This window comes from Ranitomeya imitator, chromosome 2, assembly GCF_032444005.1.
Source record: "Ranitomeya imitator isolate aRanImi1 chromosome 2, aRanImi1.pri, whole genome shotgun sequence".
NCBI lineage: Eukaryota > Metazoa > Chordata > Amphibia > Anura > Dendrobatidae > Ranitomeya > Ranitomeya imitator.
The window spans coordinates 768426801-768450319 of NC_091283.1; the positions used below are offsets into that span (position 1 = coordinate 768426801).

Genomic DNA, 23519 nt, shown 5'->3' on the forward strand with positions numbered 1-23519 from the left:
GGCTATTTCAATGGAAAATTTAAAGTTAGCAAACTTGGGAAAAAAAAGAGTAAAAAAATAAAATCGTAACAACAAATATTAGCTCTGTCCTTTTAAAGGGGTTAATATTTATGACCAGCCGTTTTATTACACTAGATATACACTGCAATCATCCTGAGTTTCAAGTTAATGCAAGAAAATCAGAGTCACAAAGTGCAGAGTATAGATTATCCTATGACTCGGTAAAGGTTGTTAGAAGGAGCATTTTGATGACACCTAGCATCTAATGACAGATCATAAAACTCCTGGTTAGGGTAACCACTGTAATTCCAAACACTATGTCCAACCCTGAGGGAAACTACGATATAAAGTAAATCTAATGTAGCTATTACTAGAATTACTATATTTATAGCAAATACGTTTTCAGTAAAAGGATGTATGTTGCTGGCAGTAGCTTATTCCCTATGGAAGCAAATGATCAGGCATTTTGAAATTTAGTATGCTCAGTTCTGCTTCACTCCCAACATCTTTCATCATGGAAGAGCCTGTGATCCCCGAATAAAATAAATTTGTTTGAGCTACATGGCAGAATTAACATTTTTTGGCCTCCGCAACATTGGAGGAGTAAGAGGTGATCAAAACGTCGTATCAACCCCAAAATTGTATCAGTAAAAACCTCAGCTCAGGGGACAAAAAATTAAGCCCTCACACAGCCCCAGAGCCTGAGAAATGAAAACGTGATGGGTCTCGCGTAAAATGGCGATAAAAGCAATGATTTATTTTTCCTTACAAATTTCTGAATTTTTTTCATTACTTAAAAGAAAAAACTATACATGTCTGGTATCTTCTCAATCCTACTGACCTGGAAAATCATACTTAGTTTTACCATATAGTGAACAGGGTAAATAAAAAAGAAGCAAAACAAAAATAAATTGTGAAATTCCATTTTTTTTTTTTTTTTTTTTTTTTGCAATTTCAACGCACTTGGATTATTTTTCCCAGTACACTGTTTGGTAGAATGAATGGTGTACAACTCCCACACACAAAAAAAAACGCTCATACTGCTATATGGATGGAAAAATACAAAAGTTACTGCTCTTGGGACGAGGGGAAGAAAAAACTAAAATGAAGAAATAAAAACGCAAAATGACCCGAAGGTGAAGAGGTTAATATGTATGTCCGACATTAATGGATATTACATATTAGCCATTATGGACTAAGAGCATCATTACCCTTGGTCTACCTCTAACTGTTACACTGGATAAAAAGCTGAACATTTTATAATTGTGTTTTTTAATTTTACATATTGGCCCACATTTATTATCCGACGTACCGTCTGGCTGGGAAGTCATCAAATTATCTCAATTCAGCATTTTGATTAGGCAAAATTGTGAGTCATAATGAATTTAGCGCCCCACAGAGCAGCATCTTGTCATTATGATCCACGGGTAAGAGATCTACAGATCTAGAGCACAAGGAGAGCCTTCCCCAACCTATACATCCCCTGGACAGCTGACCTGTGGTCCTACTACTGCTCCTCTGCAGCACCTTGACCACTGTCCTCTGATGCACCCCAATTACTAGTCATTCCTATCATGTTGTGTTTGCTCATTCTGAGATCTGCTTTTACTTTCTTTTTTCTTATTTCTTTTTATTCTTATTCTCTGACCTCATTATTACATCAGTGAGGACGGGGTGGAAGAAGTCCAACTGTGTTCTGACCTGAGAAAAAGTCCTCCATTCTCTACAGTCATAGCTTCCTCCAATTATACACTGCAGATGGTGGAGGTGATACTCGGTGATCTTTTGCCATCATGTCACACTATTACATGTATGGTCAGTCTGATGCTCAGGAGGTGAGCACAATTGTATGTAGATTGCGGCGCATGAGCTGGACACATCGGAGCAGATTTGCCAATACTTTCTAATTCTTAGTGCAAAATCAAAGAGGTTGTCTACTACTTTAACATAGATGATGACCTATTCTTAGGATAGGTCATCAGTGTCTGATCGGTGAGGGTGTGACAGACGGCACCCCACCGATCAGCTGTTCGTAATGTCGGCAACAGCCAGTACTGCCCAGTTATGAAGCTGCACAGCACGACCTAACGATAGGTCATCAATGCCTGATCAGTGGGAGTGCGACAGCCAGTACTGCCCAGTTATGGAGCTGCACAGCATGACCTAAGGATAGGTCATCAATGTCTGATCGGTGGGGGTGCGACAGCCAGTACTGCCCAGTTACGGAGCTGCACAGCATGACCTAAGGATAGGTCATCAATGTCTGATTGGTGGGAGTGCGACAGCCAGGACTGCGCAGTTAAGAAGCTGCACAGCATGACCTGAGAATAGGTCATCAATGTCAGATCAATGGGGGTGCGACAGCCAGTACTGCCCAGTTACGGAGCTGCACAGCATGACCTAAGGATAGGTCATCAATGTCTGATCGGTGGGGGTGCGACAGCCAGGACTGCCCAGTTATGAAGCTGCACAGCATGACCTGAGAATAGGTCATCAATGTCAGATCGATGGGGGTGCGACAGCCAGTACTGCCCAGTTACGGAGCTGCACAGCACGCCCTAAGGATAGGTCATCAATGTCTGATCGGTGTGAGTGCGACAGCCAGGACTGCCCAGTTACGGAGCTGCACAGCATGACCTAAGGATAGGTCATCAATGTCTGATCGGTGAGGGTGTAACAGCCAGTACTGCCCAGTTATGGAGCTGCACAGCATGACCTAAGGATAGGTCATCAATGTCTGATCGGCGGGAGTGCGACAGCCAGGACTGCCCAGTTACGGAGCTGCACAGCATGACCTAAGGATAGGTCATCAATGTCTGATCGGTGAGGGTGTAACAGCCAGTACTGCCCAGTTACGGAGCTGCACAGCATGACCTAAGGATAGGTCATCAATGTCTGATCGGCGGGAGTGCGACAGCCAGGACTGCCCAGTTACGGAGCTGCACATCACGACCTAAGGATAGGTGATCAATGTTAAGTAAGTGAATAACCTGTTTAACACTGGATGGTCTTAAAGGGAACCTGAGAGCTGATACACAGCTATTTGATCCATGAGCAGCATGTATCAGACAGTGGCTGCATGATTTCAGCCAGGCATGCTTAACGCTGGAGCGCTGCAGTGTTTGAGAAGAAAACATAGTTTAAAAGCTACCGACTTCTCCCCGCACAATGCTAGTGACTGATGGGTCACTCCATGTGTGCGTGTATAGGGAGAGAGCTGTCACTCCAGTGCAATGGGCGGGGAAAAGCTGCCATGAATCCACCTGTCTGACTAGACTATGAGCGGCTCGGTCCCCTTTGGTTATTAAACTGTTTTTCTCTGAAACACTGCAGCATTTCAGAAAAATATACATGGCTGAAATCACACAACCATTGTCTGATACATGTTGCACATTGATCGGGAGACCTATTACAGCTATCAGGTTCCCTTTAAAATGTGCCACATTTATTACAGTGGTAGCTGCTGTTCAATCTAATTTGAAGACTGTCTAGTCCAAGTTTTCTTTAGTTATTAATCAGCTTACTTGTTGTTGCAAATATGGGACTCAATTTTAACTACTTTTTTGCAAATGATTTTCCTCTTTTCCCATACATTGTACCCCTTTCAAATGAGGTCACCACACACACTCACACACACTCTCACACACACACACACACACACACACACACACACACACACACACACACACACACACACACACACACAGCAAATCATGAAAGTCTCTACTCTTCTGGTTTGTTTAGTTTGATAAATCTCCCCAATTACTAACGGATGGAGCAGGAGACAATGGGGAGAATATATCAAGCTAAATACACCTAAATTCCATCCAAAAAACTGTCTTTCTTTACTTTCGCCATATTTATTATGAATCAATTTGTAGACACTTTCCAATGCTATTTCCAAATTTCTTTTGCTTTTGTTAAATAAAATTAAACCTAAGATACAGAATTGAGCTTAAGTTTAAAAAAATAATTTCAATATAACCAAGCCCTAGTTTACTATTTTTTGGTAGAAATTGCAGAAGCTAAAATTTGCATCTAAGATCACATTAAAAATATAGATTTTGTTGCCAAGGTACACACATCTACATCATCTCAAAGAAGCACTCAAATCAAATTTATTATTAAGATATTGCTGTTGGAAATAATAGTATTTGATCCCTTGCTGATTTTGTATGTTTACCCACTGACAAAGACATGAACAGTCTATAATTTTAAGGGTAGGTTAATTTTAACATTGAGAGATAGAATATCAAAAATAAAATCCAGAAAATCACGTATAAATTATATACATTTATTTGCATTTTGCAGTGAGAAATAAGTATTTGATCCCTCTGGCAAACAAGACTTGGTGGCAAAACCCTTGTTGGCATGCACAGCAGTCAGATGTTTTTTGTAGTTGATGATGAGGTTTGCGCACATGTCAGGAGGAATTTTGGTCCACTCTGCTTTGCAGATCATCTCTACATCATTAAGATTTTGAGGCTGTCACTTTGCAACTCGGAGCTTCAACTCCCTCCATAAGTTTTCTAATGGATTAAGGTCTGGAGACTGGCTAGGCCACGCCATGACCTTAATGTTCTTCTTTTTCAGCCACTCCTTTGCTGCCTTGGCTGTATGTTTTGGGTCATTGTCTTGCTGGAAGACCCTGCCATGACCCATTTGTAATGTCTTCGCTGAGGGAAGGAGGTTGTCACTCCAGATTTTACGGTACATGGCTCCATCCATTCTCCCATTGATGCGGTGAAGTAGTACTGTGCCCTTAGCAGAGAAACACCCCAAAAACATAGTATTTCCACCTCCATGCTTGACATTGGGGATGGTGTTCTTTGGCTCATAGGCCACATTTCTGTTCCTCCAAACACGGTGAGTTGAGTTAATGCCAAAGACCTTAATTTTTGTCTCATCTGACCACAGCACATTCTTTCAGTCGCTCACAGAATCATCCAGGTGTTCACTGGCAAACTTCAGACGGGCCTGCACATGTACCTACTTTAGCAGGGGGACCTTGCGGGCACTGCAGAATTTTAAACCTTTACGGCGTAATGTATTACCAATGGTTTTCTTGGTGACTGTGGTCCCAGCTGCCTTGACATCATTAACAAGGTCCCCCATGTAGTTTTAGGCTGATCTCTAACCTTCCTCATGATCAAGGATATGTCACGAGGCAAGATTTTGCATGGTGCCTCAGATCGATGTTGATTAACAATCATTTTGTAGTTCTTCTATTTTCTTACTATTGCACCAACAGTTGTATCCTTCTCACCCAGCGTCTTACTTATGGTTTTGTAGCCCATTCCAGCTTTTTGCAGGCCTATGATCTTGTCCCTGACATCCGTTGAAAGCTCTTTGGTCTTGCCCATGTTGTAGAGGTTAGAGTATGACAAATTAATTAAGTCTGTGGACAGGAGTCTTTTATAAAGGTGACTATGTACGACAGGTGTCTTTAATGCAGGTAATGAGTTGATTAAGAGCATCTAACTGGTCTGTAGGAGCCAGAACTCTTAATGGCTGGTAGGGTATCAAATACCGTATTTTTCGGACTATAAGACGCACCGGACCATAAGACGCACCCCAAATTTGGGGTGAAAATTGCAGAAAAAAAGATTTTTTATAACATGGGGGTCCGTCTTATTGTCCGAATTTACAGTATCTTATGGAGGTGGCAGAGCAGGGTCACAGGAGGCAAGGTGGGGTGATGCTGGGATGAGAAGGTGCTGGGATGAGAAGGTGCTGGGATCAGGAGGTGCTGGGATCAGGAGGTGCTGGGATCAGGAGGTGCTGGGATCAGGAGGTGCTGGGATGAGAAGGTGCTGGGATCAGGAGGTGCTGGGATCAGGAGGTGCTGAGATCAGGAGGTGCTGGGATGAGAAGGTGCTGGGATCAGGAGGTGCTGGGATCAGGAGGTGCTGGGATCAGGAGGTGCTGGGATCAGGAGGTGCTGGGATCAGGAGGTGCTGGGATCAGGAGGTGCTGGGATCAGGAGGTGCAGTGAGAGGTATGGCGTGAGAGGGGTCCCTGGCGTACCATGCAGGCTTACCTAGGTGGCAGAGGTGCGGTGGCAGAGGTCCGGTGGCAGAGGTGCGGTGGCGGGGGTGTGGCAGCAGAGGAGGCGCAGGAAGCGGGGTCCCTTTCCCCGGTATGGTGATGCAGCAGGCCCGGTATGCAGCAGAGCCGGGTGAATCCTCTTGTTATCGGTGGTGGCGGCCATTTTCCGGAGGCCGCGCGTGCGCAGATGGAGCGCTCTGCTCCCGGGGCTTCAGGAAAATGGCCGCGGGAGGCCGCGCGTGCGCAGATGGAGATCGCGGCGGCCATTTTCCTGAAGCCCCGGGAAGCAGAGCGCTCCATCTGCGCACGCGCGGCCTCCGGAAAATGGCCGCCACCACCGATAACAAGAGGATTCACCCGGCTCTGCTGCATACCGGGCCTGCTGCATCACCATACCGGGGAAAGGGACCCCGCTTACTGCGCCTCCTCTGCCGCCACACCCCCGCAACCGCACCTCTGCCACCGGACCTCTGCCACCGCACCTCTGCCACCTAGGTAAGCCTGCATTGCGACTATTAGACGCACCCCCCATTTTCCCCCCTTTTTTGGGGGGGAAAAAGTGCGTCTTTTAGTCCGAAAAATACGGTACTTATTTCTCACTGCAAAATGCAAAGAAATTTATATAATTTTATAGAATGTGATTTTCTGAAATTTTCGATATTCTATCTCTCAATGTTAAAATTAGCCTACCCTTAACATTATAGACGATTCATGACTTTGTCAGTGGGTAAACTTACAAAATCAGCAAGGGATCAAATACTTATTTCCCCCACTGCATATAGCACCGCATACTTATAGTTGCTCATTTTTCCTTTCTACACAGTTAATTTTTCTGTTTTCCATTAGGTCTATGACATCACGTGATTAATAATTGACCAGCTCAATCCTTCTAAGCTCCTATGTAGAAACTGGAAGTCTCTTTTTCCTGCATGAGTCATCATTAGAACTAAAATTCTACGTCACTGCAAAGTCCCTAGCAGCCCAGATCAAACTCCTGACCCAGCTGCTCTGCTCCTCACCCCTGCCAGGGACTTTGTTGTGCAGTAGAATTGTAGTTCTAATGATGATTCATGCAAGGAAAAGAGACTTTGTGTTTTTACGAAGGATTCAGTTAATTAACTTTAATCACAAGATGTCATAGACCTAATGGAAATGAGAAGCGCAAAATCAGCAATTGTAAGTACACAGTGCTGTATAATATGATGACTGCAATTTAATAAGAGGATAAAAAACGTTAATGAGTGCTTCTTTAAGAAGCCCAAGCATTGCTCAGACTTCACTTATCTGCTTACACAGTAAAGCAAATTTCCCATCCCAGCCGGACAGTTTTAACCACAATACTGATGGGACACAACTGTTTTGTCGCCACCGTCATACAGATACCACTCTCATGGCTTTCCTCCCTAAACAATTTGGCAAAGATGTTTCACAAAAATGTAATTGTATCCCAATTACTAATTTAAAAAAAAACAAAAAAAAAAACAAAAACCTGAGTAAAGTAATGCGACTTTGAATGTTTGTTAGAAGGGTAAATTCTTTGCTATGAAATAAATATTTAGCTGTGAACATCCAAATCCTTAGTTTATGTTTATTGAGATAATGATACGATCCAAAGCCGGTTGTAAATGACAAAAAGTAAATAAATCTAATACAAGAAAGCAGCCTTCTAAGAAAAGGAACGGAATCAGAAAATGGTCTACAATGAACAGGTTTTCTGGCGACGGTCTTGGAGACTTCTTTACACATCTTGGATTAACACCATTATTTCATACTTAATCCTTCCGAGGAAACACTGTCTCCTTTTTTTGTCAACAGAGCATTTTTTCCTGTGGCTGCCAGAAGAAACTGTAATTTACCGAGACATTACGGCTTCTTTTATACTGCGCATCTCACATTTTTTGAATGCTTTTTCTGGAAAGTTACTTCCAAATTTATGGTCATAGGTTCTTTTAAATACACTTGTGGGTGAGAATATACGGAGAGTATATTTTGTTCTTTGTACATCAGTAATGATTTTGACCTCTTTAATGTATATTTCTATATCTATATTTCTAGAGGGATGGCGTATGTAGAGGATGTCTCTCTGGATTGGCGGCTTTGGAGATTGTTAGGTTTTATGTTATTATCCATACCTTACATTAACCCCTATCTGACCTCGGATGGGATAGTACGTCCGATGCCGGCTCCCCTGCTTTGATGCAGGGCTCCGCGGTGAGCCCGCATCAAAGCCGGGACATGTCAGCTGTTTTGAACAGCTGACATGTGCCCGTAATAGGCGCGGGCAGAATCGCGATCTGCCCGCACCTATTAACTAGTTAAATGCCGCTGTCAAACGCAGACAGCGGCATTTAACTACCGCATCCGGCCGGGCGGCCGGAAATGACGTCATCGCCGACCCCCGTCACATGATCGGGGGTCGGCGATGCGTCTCCATTGTAACCATAGAGGTCCTTGAGACCTCTATGGTTACTGATCGCCGGTGGCTGTGAGCGCCACCTTGTGGTCGGCGCTCACAGCACCCCTCCATTTCTGCTACATAGCAGCGATCAGCAGATCGCTGCTATGTAGCAGAGGCGATCGAGTTGTGCCTGCTTCTAGCCTCCCATGGAGGCTATTGAAGCATGGCAAAAGTAAAAAAAAAAAAGTTGAAAAAAATGTAAAAAAAATAAAAAAAAATATAAAAGTTTAAATCACCCCCCTTTCGCCCCAATCAAAATAAATCAATAAAAAAAATATAAAATCTACGCATATTTGGTATCACCTCGCTCCGAATCGCCCTATCTATCAACTAAAAAAAAGCATTAACCTGATCGCTAAACAGCGTAGCGGGAAAAAAATTCAAAACGCCAGAATTACGTTTTTTTGGTCGCCGCAACATTGCATTAAAATGCAATAACGGGCGATCAAAAGAACGTATCTGCACCGAAATGCTATCATTAAAAACGTCATCTCAGCACGCAAAAAATAAGCCCTCAACCGACCCAAATCACGAAAAATGGAGACGCTACGGGTATCGGAAAATGGCACAATTTTTTTTTTTTTTTTTAGCAAAGTTTGGATTTTTTTTTCACCACTTAGATAAAAAATAACCTAGTCATGTTAGGTGTCTATGAACTCGTACTGACCTAGAGAATCATAATGGCAGGTCAGTTTTAGCATTTAGTGAACCTAGCAAAAAAGCCAAACAAAAAACAAGTATGGGATCGCACTTTTTTGGCAATTTCACCGCACTTGGAATTTTTTTCCCGTTTTCTAGTACACGACATGCTAAAACCAATGATGTCATTCAAAAGTACAACTCGTCCCGCAAAAAATAAGCCCTCACATGGCCAAATTGATGGAAAAATAAAAAAGTTATGGCTCTGGGAAGGAGGGGAGTGAAAAGCGAACACGGAAAAACGAAAAATCCCAAGGTCATGAAGGGGTTAAGCAATATTAGAGATATGTCATATGTTACTTATTAATGCATGAAAAGGGTAAGGAAATATAAGTAGAAGCTAATATAAGAAGAAACGTTGTGATCTATTTTATCCGAAAAATGTTTCTTTCTCCACTTATATGCCACATTTCACTTTATAGCAAAAATCCTTTTTGACCAAAGCAAGATGGACTGTTAGCATACTGAAGTATCAGATCACAGCTGTCTATTGAAGGGGAAGCATAGGCGTCAAAAGTTGACTTAAAAGGTTAGATCCCAAAAATACAAGGTATTCAATATCCATTAGATGGCAGATGATGTGCTGATTGCTGGGGGGTCCATCCCTTGAGCCCCCAGAATGAAGCTCAGCAACCCTGCATTGAATGGAGCAGAGGTACGTTACCTTGAGCTCCAAGCATTATCTATGGGACAGTCAGAAAACGCTGAGTGCAGGAATTTGCTTTCTATAGCAGTTCTATTAATAATGATGAATGGAGCTGAGGTTGAGCATATGCACTTCCATTTCATTTGGGACAAGGCTGTAAAACTTTAATCTCAGAATTCCCTATAATGAAAGATTATTTTGTTTTCTTGAGGAATAACTCTTTAAAGTGAAAAGCAGTGATCAAGATGGACTTTTGCTACAGCTTTATAGTAAATCTTTTAGCTTCCCCCCAGAGCTGGATTCACTTTTACACTGCTCAGTACGTCTATATAGTGACCTCTTGTTGCTGTTATTGCTACTTCTGAATTTATGCTTCTTAGAGACACGAAAACCTAAATCCCTAATGTCCATATGTGTTGTGTATGGGAAATATCTTAGCAGATCTTTTTCACTCACTAGTTAAAATGCAACTGAAAATTACAAAAGAGCCTAGAGAAACTGTTAGAAATTGCAGGACATAATGCCAGAAATAGTATTATTATTGGGCATTTTATAAATGTAAAATGATGGAACAAAAGTATCAAATACTGTGTCCTACACTGTGCTTAAAAGACTTTCACGATTTAAAGGGAATCTGTCAGCAGGTTTTTGCTATGTAATCTGAAGACAGCAGGAGATAAAGGCTGAAACACAGAGTTCAGGGATGTGTCACTTGTCAAAGTGCGTCCTGTTGTTTACTAACTGTGAAGGATTTATCACTAAGAGATTAACGTTGCCGAATAGTCTGGCAATGCCCCCTCCTGTGATAAGCACTTCACTGTGTATGCACTTTGTACATGGGGAGCCTGGTGTGGGCGGGGTTAGCTGTGGTGTGGGTGGGGTTAGCTGTGGTGTGGGCGGGGTTAGCTGTGGTGTGGGCGGGGTTAGCCTTCTCAGCTCTGCTTCACTCTAAATCTAAAAACTCTGATTGTGTCAGAATTTCTGAACTCCGTGATCTAATTGATACATTGTTGGATTCAGCTTCTCTTTGCCTACATTGCACTGCTCTCAGATGAGGTAGCAAAAACCTGCTGACAGATTCCCTTTAAGTCCTTTAAGAACACAGTGGCCGGGATGCCCCATGGACTATTACTTTTTATAATATGTCCTTACACATAATGATGAATTTTAGCATGTTTAAATAAGTAAATTAATTTAAGATTAAGCAAGTGTGTATATAAAATAAAAACTGATGAATGCATGCTTAGCGAGAGCAATAATATCTCAAAGCATAATTTTATTACTGAACATTTTCACTGGTCCATCGAGCTCTTAATTCCTCTATGTCCCGAAGTGTTATTCAAGGCTCAGATCTGTTAATATGAGGATAATAACTAAGGCTCAAATGCCCAGAGCCCTTTCCTGCTTGTTCACATTTCAAGTTTAAAAGATTACCAAAATATGTTAATTTTAATCAATTGGGGTTATTATGTTTTAGCTAAGGCCAAATTTACAAAGAGATGTTCAGTGCAACTAAAAGGTTTAAAGTGACATGGCTGATTTATTGCTGAAACAGCACCACTCCTGTCCACAGGCTGTTCCTAGTACTGCAGCTCAGCTCCATTAAAGGGAATTTGTCTCTAGATTTTTGCTACCTCAACTGAAAGCTGCATGATGCAGGGGAAGAGACCCTGATTCCAGCGATGTATCACATACTGGGCTGCTGGCTGCAGTTTTGATTAAAACTCTTTTATCTAGTGACAAGTTCCTAGTTGTCTGAATGCTGAGCTCTGTATATTCCCGCCCACACCACTGATTGGCAAATTTCTGTGTATACTGTGCATAAGCAGAAAGCTGCCAATCACTGGTGGGGGTGTGGTTTGACTACCTGGCAGCAGGCCATGTAGTTTTCTAGTGATAATCTTCCACTGATAAAACAGTGATTTAAACAAACCTACATTAAGCAGCCCAGTAAGTGACACGCCGCTGGAATCAGGGTCTCTGCCTATACATTATGCTGCTCTCAGATTAGGTAGCAAAATCCTTCTGACAGATTCCCTTTAAGGGCGAGTTGTCATATAACACATCCTGTGCACAGATGTGTCACTGGGGAACAAAGCAGTCTTGCTTTTCTTCTCCTAAACTACCCCTTTAAGGAACGCAGGAAAGTAATGTTGAACCAGTATGCAGATCAAAATCCATAATATATGGGTTGCATGTACCAACTGGTTGGTGCTTTCTGCTATACTGTATGGACTCAAACATAAATTTGAATGCGCAGATTGAGCTCACTTTATGGCCACTTATTTCTATGTTCTTACACTGGTCAGACTGACCCAACTTCAGGGTTCCTTTGAGGAATTTACAAAGTAGTAATAAATATTTTCTACATTGTAAAACAGTTTGAAGTTAAGATTTGTGCTTAAAATGAAATAAAAGTCTAAAATAAAATAGAAAAAATGAAAGCCGGACAAGTGCCAACACTTTAATTACAACATAGTGTATTAAAAAATTCATGGCCTAAAGTCGTAGTACACATTCCGTCTCTTAGATCAGCTAGGATCACTGCTATATTTCAAGAATGTAAAATGTCAGACTATTATTTCAATTCTGATTTTAAGTTCTTTCATCACATTCCCAGAGACGCCGAAGATTACATTCACTCGGTTAGTATTCGGTAACTTTCAATTGCTTAACTTCAAGAATGAAATGTTTTGGGCAGCCACCTCACAATAAGTTGGTAGTCTTGTTCCCCATTTCTCCTGACTAGAGATGTAGAGATGAGCTTGTTTATTCAAGTGAAAAGGATTTCTCGCATTTTACAACAATTTGTGTTCTCCAGAATACAGACTTTGCAATTTGCTCCTCTTGAATTCAACAAATTGGTGGCCAACTGTGCCCATAATTTTTTTTTTTTTTGTAACCATAGACAGCCAGGCAAACCATGAAATTAAAAAAATTAAAACGTTAACTCACTTATCCCACAGCCCCTGCAGCTGGCAATCCAGTCCTCCGCACCCCTTCTTTTCCCCTACCCTCACCGCATGGATTCTATTCAGCTGCTTCACACAATGCTGTGGATTATATCACCGACTACGCCTCTGACATTATTGTACGCCACTCTACGACATACTTTGCCCGAAACATGAAGTGAAGCGGCCGTAGTGGACGCGCTCGACAGGATAAGGGGTAAACCTGGTTTGGTGGGGGTGGGTAGGTGGTGAATATACTTTTTTTTTTCTTTTTTCTTTTGAGAATAATAAGAAATATTTCATTGGCATCAACTAACTTCACTTCAAATCAAATTTCCCAAAACTGCGTGATTTGCTGAATTTGTATCTTTTGCAGATTTGATAATTTTTACTCCATACAAAACTGGTGGAACAAAGTCAGATATGTAGGCCTCCTTGCTCACTCATGCTTTTTCAATACTGCTCATAAGTTTCAATGGTATTGATGTTAGGGTTTTGTGATGGCAACTTGTCCTTAACAGGATTGTCAAGTCTAAAATGAAAAGTCTGCAGTCAACCAAATTCACCTGTTTCAGAGCCTGGAATGGCGGAGATGTATGCGATAGGCATACTCCCGGCTGGAGTCCATCTAGCTTGTACATTTGTATTGTGCAAGGCCATGCCCACTAGATGGCCACTCCCACTCGATGGCTGCATCACTAGATGGGGTGTGGCCATGTTTAATACAAGCGTATGGAGAAAGGCCACGCCCACTAGATGGCCACTCCCATTGGATGGCTGCATTACTAGATGGGGTGTGGCCATGTTCAATACAAGCATATGGAAAGGCCATGCCCACAAGAAGGCCACTCCCACTGGACGGCTGCATTACCAGATGGGATGTGGCCATGTTCAATACAAGTGTATGGAGAAAGGCCATGCCCACTAGATGGCCACTCCCATTGGATGGCTGCATTACTAGATGGGGTGTGGCCATGTTCAATACAAGCATATGGAAAGGCCATGCCCACAAGAAGGCCACTCCCACTGGATGGCTGCATTAATAGATGGGGTGTGGCCATTTTCAATACAAGTGTATGGAGAAAAGCCACGCCCACTAGATGGCCACTCCCACTGGATGGCTGTATTAATAGATGGGGTGTGGCCATGTTCAATACAAGCGTATGGAGAAAGGCCACACCCACTAGACAGGTTCTATGCATAACCCCTATGTTCTATGCATTCACCCCTGTAAAATAATAATGCTTAAACTCACCTCTGATGATGGCGCTGTTCCAGTGTTTGCACTGGCTCTCATGTGAATCCCTGTGGTCAATCAGTGCCGGCTTCACTCTCACCGCCATTGGACAAATCACATACATCTAGCGGAAGTGAGAAAGCAGCAGCTTTCAATTTGTTTGCGATTTGTTCAAATGAGGGGAGAGTGAAGCCAGCACTGATTGGCTGTAGGGATTGCATGACATAAAAATATCCCACGGTCCTCAAGAGAGCCAGTGCCAATACCTCTGGAATGGCGCCATCACCTGAAGTGAGTATAGGAGTTATTACATAGGAGTTGATAAGGAGTTGTCCAAGTCGTGCACAACCCCTGTAAGCTATTTTGCCACAACTTTGATGTATGATTGAGGTCATTGTGCATTTATAAGACCATATACATTTCGGGCTGTTGACTTGAAATGTTCCTTTCTCATAATGCCAACTGTTTTGCGAAGTGCACTAGTCCCTCCTGCAACAGAGCACCTCCATAACATGATGCTGTCTCCCACCCCCTGGTGCTTCATACATAAAGATGGGTCATTATGGCTGAACAGTTTCATTTTTTGCTTCATCGGACCAGAGAACATTTCTCCAGACAGCAATCTGTGTCCCCAAGCTCAAAATGTAACCTGTCTTTTTATGGTCGTTATGGGGCATTGGCTTTTTCCCTGCTGAGTGATCTTTTAGGTCATGTCCCTATAGGGATATCGATACTTTTGTGCATATGTCAATCAGCATCTTTACAAGATCTTTTCTAGTGGTTCTTAGATTGGTACTTTTTGACACCAAAGAATGTACATATCTAGGCGACAAAACATGTTTCTAGTTGGTATGATGGCTACCTTTGCCCATGGTGCCTAAATTTGCATGGCATTACTTGAATAGATCAATGTGATAACCAACTGGATGTGTGTTAAACTTCTGACCTCACCTGAATTTTGATATGGCAAATGTAAAAAATCTGTTTGTAAATGTGTGTTGGAAAATTGTTTGTGTGTGCACAGAAGAACAGCGCACCACCGGGTGTAGTAATCCAAAAGCAATCTTTATTCAGCCATATAGCATCAGCAATGTTTCGACCATATGCTGGTCTTGTTCAAGCATGCATATGGTCGAAACGTTGCTGATGCTATATGGCTGAATAAAGATTGCTTTTGGATTACTACACCCTGTGGAGCGCTGTTCTTCTGTGCACACATTGGCGTATTACCCAGGAGGGTTCCCTGGATATGGAACGGGCGCCCGAATGGGTGAGTGCTGTTGGTCACCTGTTTATTTCATTGACTGGAAAATTGTTTGCGTAGTTATCGGAAACGATTTGCTAAAATTATAGTTTGTTGACCTATAATCTGCAGAAGGCAGAGTTCTAAATACTTTACCTAAGTGTATGTAAACGTATCACTTCAACTGGACACCACAAAAGAAGGCAACAGTCCAATATTAAAGTGTGCTTCTTAAGGTTCTCATATTATGAACCAAAACGTTATCGTATGGGCTAAATAAAGTCAGTATTTGTTGCCTCTTACAAGAGCTGTTTGACTAATAACACAAATAAAGTCCAACACCGTTCTGTCACACCCCCTGACAAAGCACGATACGTGAAACACGCATCAGATGTGGTGGGCATCTCAATACCTTGCTGTTATCTTGACCACTTAGAAGCACTATCTTTCTTACTGCTTCTGTCCATTGGCTTTTTTTTCTACATTCTTAATTCCTTATCTTGTGATTTTTTTTTTCACTTCATTTACTCTTGTTTAATCTAATTTCTGTATATACTTATAAAATCCAGATTGAGGTTTTGTTAAGTATAAATGTACGTTGCTTTCATATGCTGTGCTCTTTTAGATACTTTGGTTGAAAAAAGACCTAGGACCATCAAGTTCAAACTTTCTCCTCCAATTATACATTTTTATCACTACATTATCTATAACCCACAATGTTGGGTACTGAGGATTTACTGCTCTCTTTAATTCCAGGTTTGCAGTAAAGGTCATGGGGAAGAAGACGCTGTGGAATTGTCAGAATGTCTGCTTGAAAAACCATTATCCCCTTTAAGTTACAAGATTATTGATCGAAATGAACAACATGCTGGATTTCATGCAACTTTGCAAAGGACTACCATTTCTCAGTACATAAGTGGCGCCTTGCTGGAGGCTACAGCATTATTGGGGACCAGAAGTGGACCTTTGTTTGTTGGGTCATCAGGGAGAACAATGCTGAAAGGTAAGTTTGCTGTAGCCGGTAAAACTCTTAAGCAAGCACAGCCATCAAAGGTTTTATCCTCCTAATATATTGCAATTATCATATTAAATAGCACTGTGTACTTATAATTATTCATTTGGTCTTTGTACCAAGATAATACTTCCCTTTTCTCTGCTCTATATAGAAACAGGAAGTCTCTTGTCCCTGCATTTATCCTTCCCCTCTTCATCTTCTGACCTGGCTGCTTTCCTGCCAGGGACTTTTGTAGTGACTCACCAGTCATACAGAGGAAATTGACCTCCTATTTCTACATAGACCTTAGAAGGATTCAGCTAGTCGGTTATTAATAACGCGATGTCATAGACCTAATGGAAAAGAGAAGAATTAGCTGGGTAGAAAGGCAAAATGAGCAGTGGTAAGTACACAGTGTTGTACAATATGATGATTGCTTCTTTAATTACATATTTGTCAATACATTATAGTCACAAATGTGTAACGGGATTTATTCACATTTAACCCCCTAATGACCAGGCCAAATTTTAGAAATCTGACGTGTCTGTTAATGTAGTAATAACTATGGAATACTTCAAAATATCCCACTGATATTGAGATGTTTTTTTTTCATGACACATTATACTTTATGGTAATGGTAAATTTAGGTTGATATGTCTTTAGAAATTATTTATAAAAAAAATCAGAAATTTGACAAACAAAATCATTCACAATGTGAAAATTTAAATTTTTTTAATGTAATCCAAATAGTCATAATACAGAAAAATGTGAATAAATATAATTTCCCCCATGCGTGCTTTACATCTGCACCATTTGTAAAATGTTGTTTTATTTTAACATTTGAGGAGGTTTAAAAATGTAGCAGTAATTGTTCATTTTTTTTAAGGAAACTTACAAAACTTATATTTTTGGGGAGCTATTAAGTTTTGAAATGACTTTGGGGGTCCAATATATTGGTAACCTCCAAAAGTGATAACATTTTAAAAACCACATGTTTCAACATATTTAAAATTGCTTTCAGGTAATGCATTAACCCTTCAGGGGATTTTCAGGAATTAATGTAAATTGACATGCAAGAATGAAAAAATGTATTTTTACCACCTGTTTCTAACTTCTGAACAGGCTGCTGTGTACAGCTGATAGCTGCTGGATTGTCACCTGTTGTAGTTGTTATCCCTAAGGGGTTAACAACTTGTTTTTAGTTCTAAAAGGCGCATAAGGCAAGTGGCAACAAAATGTCTGGATATTTTTTCCTTTGGACCTATGCCATGGTAGTGGCAGCAAAGTTAGAAATGAAAGAATCACAAAAATGAGTGTGTGCTATATTTCTATTGTGCAGTAAACTTGCCTCTCCATGTTAGACTGGATAGTCTAGTCTAAGTTTGCTTCCATTCTAGTCTAAGAAGATGACACCATACCGTTGTGCTCAAAAGTTTCCATACTCCGGCAGAATGCTTTGGGTTATCATTATGATTTAAAAAGAGAAAACACAGTACAGTATTTTCCGGCATATAAGACAACCTTTTAACCCCTGAAAATCTTCTTAAAAGTCAGGGGTCATCTTATACACTGGGTGTCGTCTTAGGCTACATTCACATTTGCGTTGTTGGGCGCAGCGTCGGCGATGCAACCAACAACGCATGTACACAACGCAGCGTTTTGCGAAGCATGCGTTGTCATAAGATCGTACAGAGCAGGAATTTCAGCGCAGGGAAAACACTACAAGTAGCGTCCTCTGCGCCCTGTCTGTGCGTCAATATGATGCATGCGTCGTAAAACGCAATACAACGCATACCGGCGCATGTCCATGCGCCCCCCCATGTTAAAGATAGGGGCGCATGATGCATACGTCGTTATGTGTCGATGACACTGCGCCCAACACCGCAAATGTGAATGTAGCCTTATAGGGCGGGTGCGGACCAATATGCATATGGTGGGTGGGGGGGAGTGGTCCCGATGATGAAAAGAGGGGGCTCTCACAGGGAAGGTGTAAGTGGAGTATCCCCCTATTACCTCATTGTGGCAGCGATGCTCTTGTGCTGGGGGGCGTCGTCAGCGGCTCCTATTTGTGCAGCGTGGGGTCTCTGTGCTGGGGGTCAGTGGCTCCTCTTTGTGCTGCGTGGGGGCTCTGTGCTGTGGGGTGGAGTATCTTTGTGCAGCGTCGGGGCTCCGCCGGCATTTCCTCAAAGCCCGGAGGACGCGGTAGCTCCATTGTTGCGATGCGGTGGCCTCCAGGAAAATGGGCACCCAGTCGTCATAAATGCCTGAAAATACGGTAGTTTGGCAATAAATGGCTTCAAAAAAAGAAAGAAATCTCCAGCTTCACCGAGTCCGTAAAAAAGCGTTGTCTTTATTCACAAACTTTAAATATGGAGGATACAGACTTCAGCACAACCATATGGGTAAGAATCTCAACGCGTTTCTGGAGACTAGGCTCCCTTAATCATGATTAAGGGAGCCTAGTCTCCAGAAACGCGTTGAGATTCTTACCCATATGGTTGTGCTGAAGTCTTTATCCTCCATGTTTAAAGTTTTTGAATAAAGAAAACGCTTTTTTACGGACTCGGTGAAGCTGGACATTTCTTTCTTTTTTTGGATCTTGCACACCTGGACACAGTGGGTCCGTGCTCCCGAGGTTTGGTTGCTGAATCACGGGTGAGGTAGTTTATGTTCCTTCTTAATAAATGGCTTCACCCAACCACTAACCATGAGTGGAGAAAAAGTTTTTGATGTTATCATCCATATTCTCTGAAAAAAGGCCAAGAAAGCAAAAATTCTGCCAGGGTATATATTCTTTTGAGCACAACTGTATATCACTATGAGATATGAGCCAGGCAGCAGGGCAATGTACAGTAATAAGTTGTGTAATCTATGAATGGACAGGGAGACATGGCGAATGACTGTGGAAGAAATTTCTGTTTAATTCACATTTATTCTCTTGCTTCTCTAGAAGACCCAGAAAACTTTCTATGAAATATGTGATATGTAGTCATATAACCAAGAGCTTTTTCCATGGACTATTCAGTACATATTCATAGAATGTAAAACATAGTTGATTTTTTTTCTTTCTTTTATTAACTTATATATTTCACAGTGTGATGTAATACAACGTTACTGCGAAATTTTTATTTGCATTGTATAATTTAAAATGAAAATTTCCGGTATGCTTTAGTGAAATTTTACGATGTCACATTTCATTCTCTAAGTAATGTGAGAGCAATGTTAACAAAACCATTAAAAAGGAAATTCAATTAAATATTTCAGTTGGGAAAGAGCCTCCCGATTTATTGCGGCAGTCAGTGTTTGTTTACAGCGAGGTCTTTCCAACCGGCCAAATAACTTCCTGGCATCCCATTCATAAAATGCACTTCAGTCTTTCCTGCTCCGTAATTCCTTATATGTATCTACAAAAGCTTTAGATTTAATAAGAAATGTTTAACCACTTATTAAACCATTAATGAAAAAAGTTTAAAAAAAATATCAAGTAAGAACGTAACTACAACTGTAATGCACATTTTCAATTTTAAGCGTATACACGACTGTCATCTGTGTGTTATACTTTTCATCTTGTGCATTAATTTTAGTGTTATAAACACTTGTTATCTTTGAATACAACCAAGTAATTGCTAACAAAAATGTGGATATGCTATACTATCTAAATAGATATAGTTAATTAAATGTGAAGACAAGATTAACAAAATATTGAAATAGTTGAGATAAGCAAATTGAACTCATTAAGAATTTCCCCAAAAATGTGAATTTTGCAAAATTTGAATTTTTCAAGACTCTATTCATATGAATCCAGCAAAAATGGCATCCCACCACATGTCTTTTGCTGGATTTTTTTGAGTGCTGAAGAAGAGGTTAAAATAGAAAAAACAACAACTTTGTGCTAACGTTTCCTTACCTGTTCTTGCACTGCGTCCATATCACATTTTGTTTTATCACATCGGTCATCTGCACCCTTAGTCATCCATTCCAGCGTTGAGGCCAACTGAGGCCTGTGATTGGCCTAAACAGTCATGTTGGGGGCCTACATACTATACACCTTGACTCCTTACTCCATTTTTCCTCTTTCATGGATATTGGGGTGGTTGCCAGCTGAATTCCAAGAAAATCTGTCTGAATTGAATTTTGTTATATTTGCTCATCTTTTAGTATATTGATAAAGAGTTTTCCCAATCCTTTAAAAACAAATGCTCAGTTCTTCACTTTCTCACTAATCCATTATAGAAGCTGTGGTGTTAAGGATGCTCTGATTTTTGAGCGGTCAGCTCAGCAATGCTGCAGCGGGTTGGTGGCTCACCATATTATCACCTACTTATAAGTGATAACGACTAGATTAGTCTCAGGTACTGAGACCCCCACCAATCATTACAATTTGTAATATTCAGTAGAGGACCGAGTAGTAATGCCAGTACGTCAGGTACATGACTGCTAAGGTCACTGACTTCAGCAGTTACATGATGGTAACCTATAATCCACTGGCGGACACAGACAGAGTTAGGCTCCTGTGCAAGAACACTATATGGACCCTTTGCAGTTCAATAGCTCATCATCACACACAAATACGCCTGCTTTGGAGGTGAAAATGGGCCCCCTTGCCTCTTGGCACCCTGTGCAGCTGCACAGTTTACACCAATGATATGTCCGCCCCTGCTGTAATCGAAGACAGACATGGACTGCCAGAGCATCTGAACTGGATCAGCAAAGGATTGAAGAAATGACTACTGGTTTTTGTTTCTTACTGTTTTGCCGCTGTCAGAATAACTTCTGTTCTGCTAACCCGGTGATAGCTGAGCCATACCAGTGGATGAAGTCTGTGCCTATATAACAAAGCCAAGGTCTATTTATTTTACCCACCTATATAGCGCCATCATATTCATATTCCAGAGCACTTTACAGACCGTATCATCACTGTCCCCATTGGGGCTCACAATCTGCACTCACTATCAGTATGTCTTTGGAATGGTTAGTTATTAGTGATGAGCGGGTATACTCGTTACTCGGGTTTCCCCGAGCATGCTCGGGTGGTCTCCGAGTGTTTCGTTGTGCTCGGAGATTCAATTTTTGTTGCCGCAGCTGCATGATTTGCGACTGCTAGACAGGCTGAATACATGTGGGGATTGCCTGTTTGTTATGGAATTCCCACATGTATTCAGCCTGTCTAAAAGTCACAAATCATGCAGCTGCGGCAACGAAAACTAAATCTCCGACCACGCCCGATTACTCGGAGACCACCTGAGCATGCTCGTGGAAACCCGAATAACGAGTATACTCGCTCATCACTATTGGTTATGTTTTGTGCTCCAAACTCAGTCTAATATAATAATAAGTTCATAAATGGTGGTTACTCAGGAAGAGAATGCCAAATTAGGAAGGTAGCGGCAGGATACAGCCTTGTCTCATCAATTGCTGGGGGTGGGTGGGTTAGCTGTGTTATCTACAACACATTTTAAGTAGCTATGGATTAGACTATTCAAACAGCTAAATCCATTTTTTTTAGTTGTTCAACACAAAGAGCCTTCATAGACATGACTGAAAAATAAACCTTACATTTTAAGGTACCGTCACACTCAGCGACGCTGCAGCGATATAGACAATGAGCCGATCGCTGCAGCGTCGCTGTTTAGGTCGCTGTAGAGACGTCAAACACAGCAACACCAGAACGATGCGGGAGCGATCCAGTGACGTAACGGCGACTCACTTATCGTTCTCGCTGGTTGTTCGCTCCATGTAAAACATTGCTGGCGTCGTTGATTTTGATGTCAAACATGACGATACACGCCGACCTGGCGACGAAATAAAGTTCCGGACTTTTAGCTCTGACCAGCGATGGCACAGCGGGATCCAGATCACTGCTGCGTGTCAAACACAACGAGATCGCTATCCAGGACGCTGCAACGTCACGGATCGTTGTCGTTCTCGTTGCAAAGTTGCTGAGTGTGACGGTACCTTTAGGCACCAACTGCAAATGGCTAGAAACCTTTACTACCTAGAGTCTGCAATTTGTGAAGCTTGTTAAATTTTAAATGTTATGTTCTAGCCCCGGCATCCTGCCTTCAGCTTGTACTTTGTCAGCCATATTGGTTGCATATCATGGAGCCAATATTCCAGATTCCAATTTCTATTGCTCATCGAAAGACATTCGCCCCGGTTCTTCAAAACTGGCATTTTGTATGGCAGTCTTGATGAAGGGTGCTTTGGAGTAAGATGTCATATGCCTCTTAATGAATTTGGTGCATCTTTCAGTTGCCGTGCACTACTGCAAGAAATGTACTCCAGTCCAAGACTGGAATACATTTATGTCATAATTTATTCTGCTTTGGCCTAAATTATGATGAATTTGTCAGGCACCATTGGCCATACCCCTTGGCAGCCAAGAAAGCTTCGCTCACTTTTTGAAAAACAGTCTGGGATGGGTATAGAAATGCCAGAAGTTGTAAATTTTTGTGCAAGTTGCTCAAAACTTTTGACACATTTTTCACAGAAACTAGCATAAGCAGCTTGATGAATCCATTCCTTTGTGTCTTTGGCAATGCATGCAAAACTGGCCTGCCCCTCCAATCCCTCCCAATGGGAATCCAAGCTGGCTGTGCCCATTGAGCTCAGGGCAATTTTTTATTTTAATGCGACCTATACAGCTCAAATTCTCAGAAAATCACAATGGAGCTGTTCCAGTCTCATTGTCTCATCAATGTGTGCCAGTGTTGTATACTAGACATAATAATATCTCTGCCTTTCTACATTTGGATACTTTCTTTGCAACCTGTTGCTTTCCAGCTGTAGAAAAACTGCAAATTCCAGGTCGTCATAAAAGGTACAGTATATACTGCCACAGCTTTCCGGTACACCACCAATATAAACCCATATGGTTCATGCAGCCTAGGCCAGGATTCTCACAAATGCCCAAATGCCCATTATCACATATCTACAGAACAGGTTATAAATGTCTTATTGCAGGGGAAAGGGGGCACTTCTAGGACCCCCACCAAGTTCTATTACTCCTTTATGTGCTGCTGGAGAGTGAATATATAATTATAGTCTCACATGTCTATGGGACTGAGAGAGACAAATTCGTTCAGCACTCAGCTATCTCTGTAACATGACTGAATTGATCTGCAGTTCCCGGGCACTACCATGCCGCTCTATTGCAACCCCCCGCTCACGTGTCCAATATATCAATGGAGTCTTCAGAAACCGAGTAAACCTGTAAATAGGTCAATGATAACACATGTATGCT

At 41.7% G+C, this 23519-nt stretch overlaps 1 protein-coding gene across 1 annotated transcript in view; it reads left to right on the forward strand.

Annotated features, from left to right (window-relative positions):
* The window catches only part of PLCE1 (phospholipase C epsilon 1), a 336405-nt gene that overhangs the window by 110049 nt on the left and 202837 nt on the right, over window positions 1–23519 (forward strand). The window contains exon 3 of the mRNA XM_069753455.1: window positions 16039–16285. Coding sequence (XP_069609556.1) covers window positions 16039–16285 — 247 coding nt within the window. The remainder of the gene's footprint in view (window positions 1–16038; window positions 16286–23519) is intronic.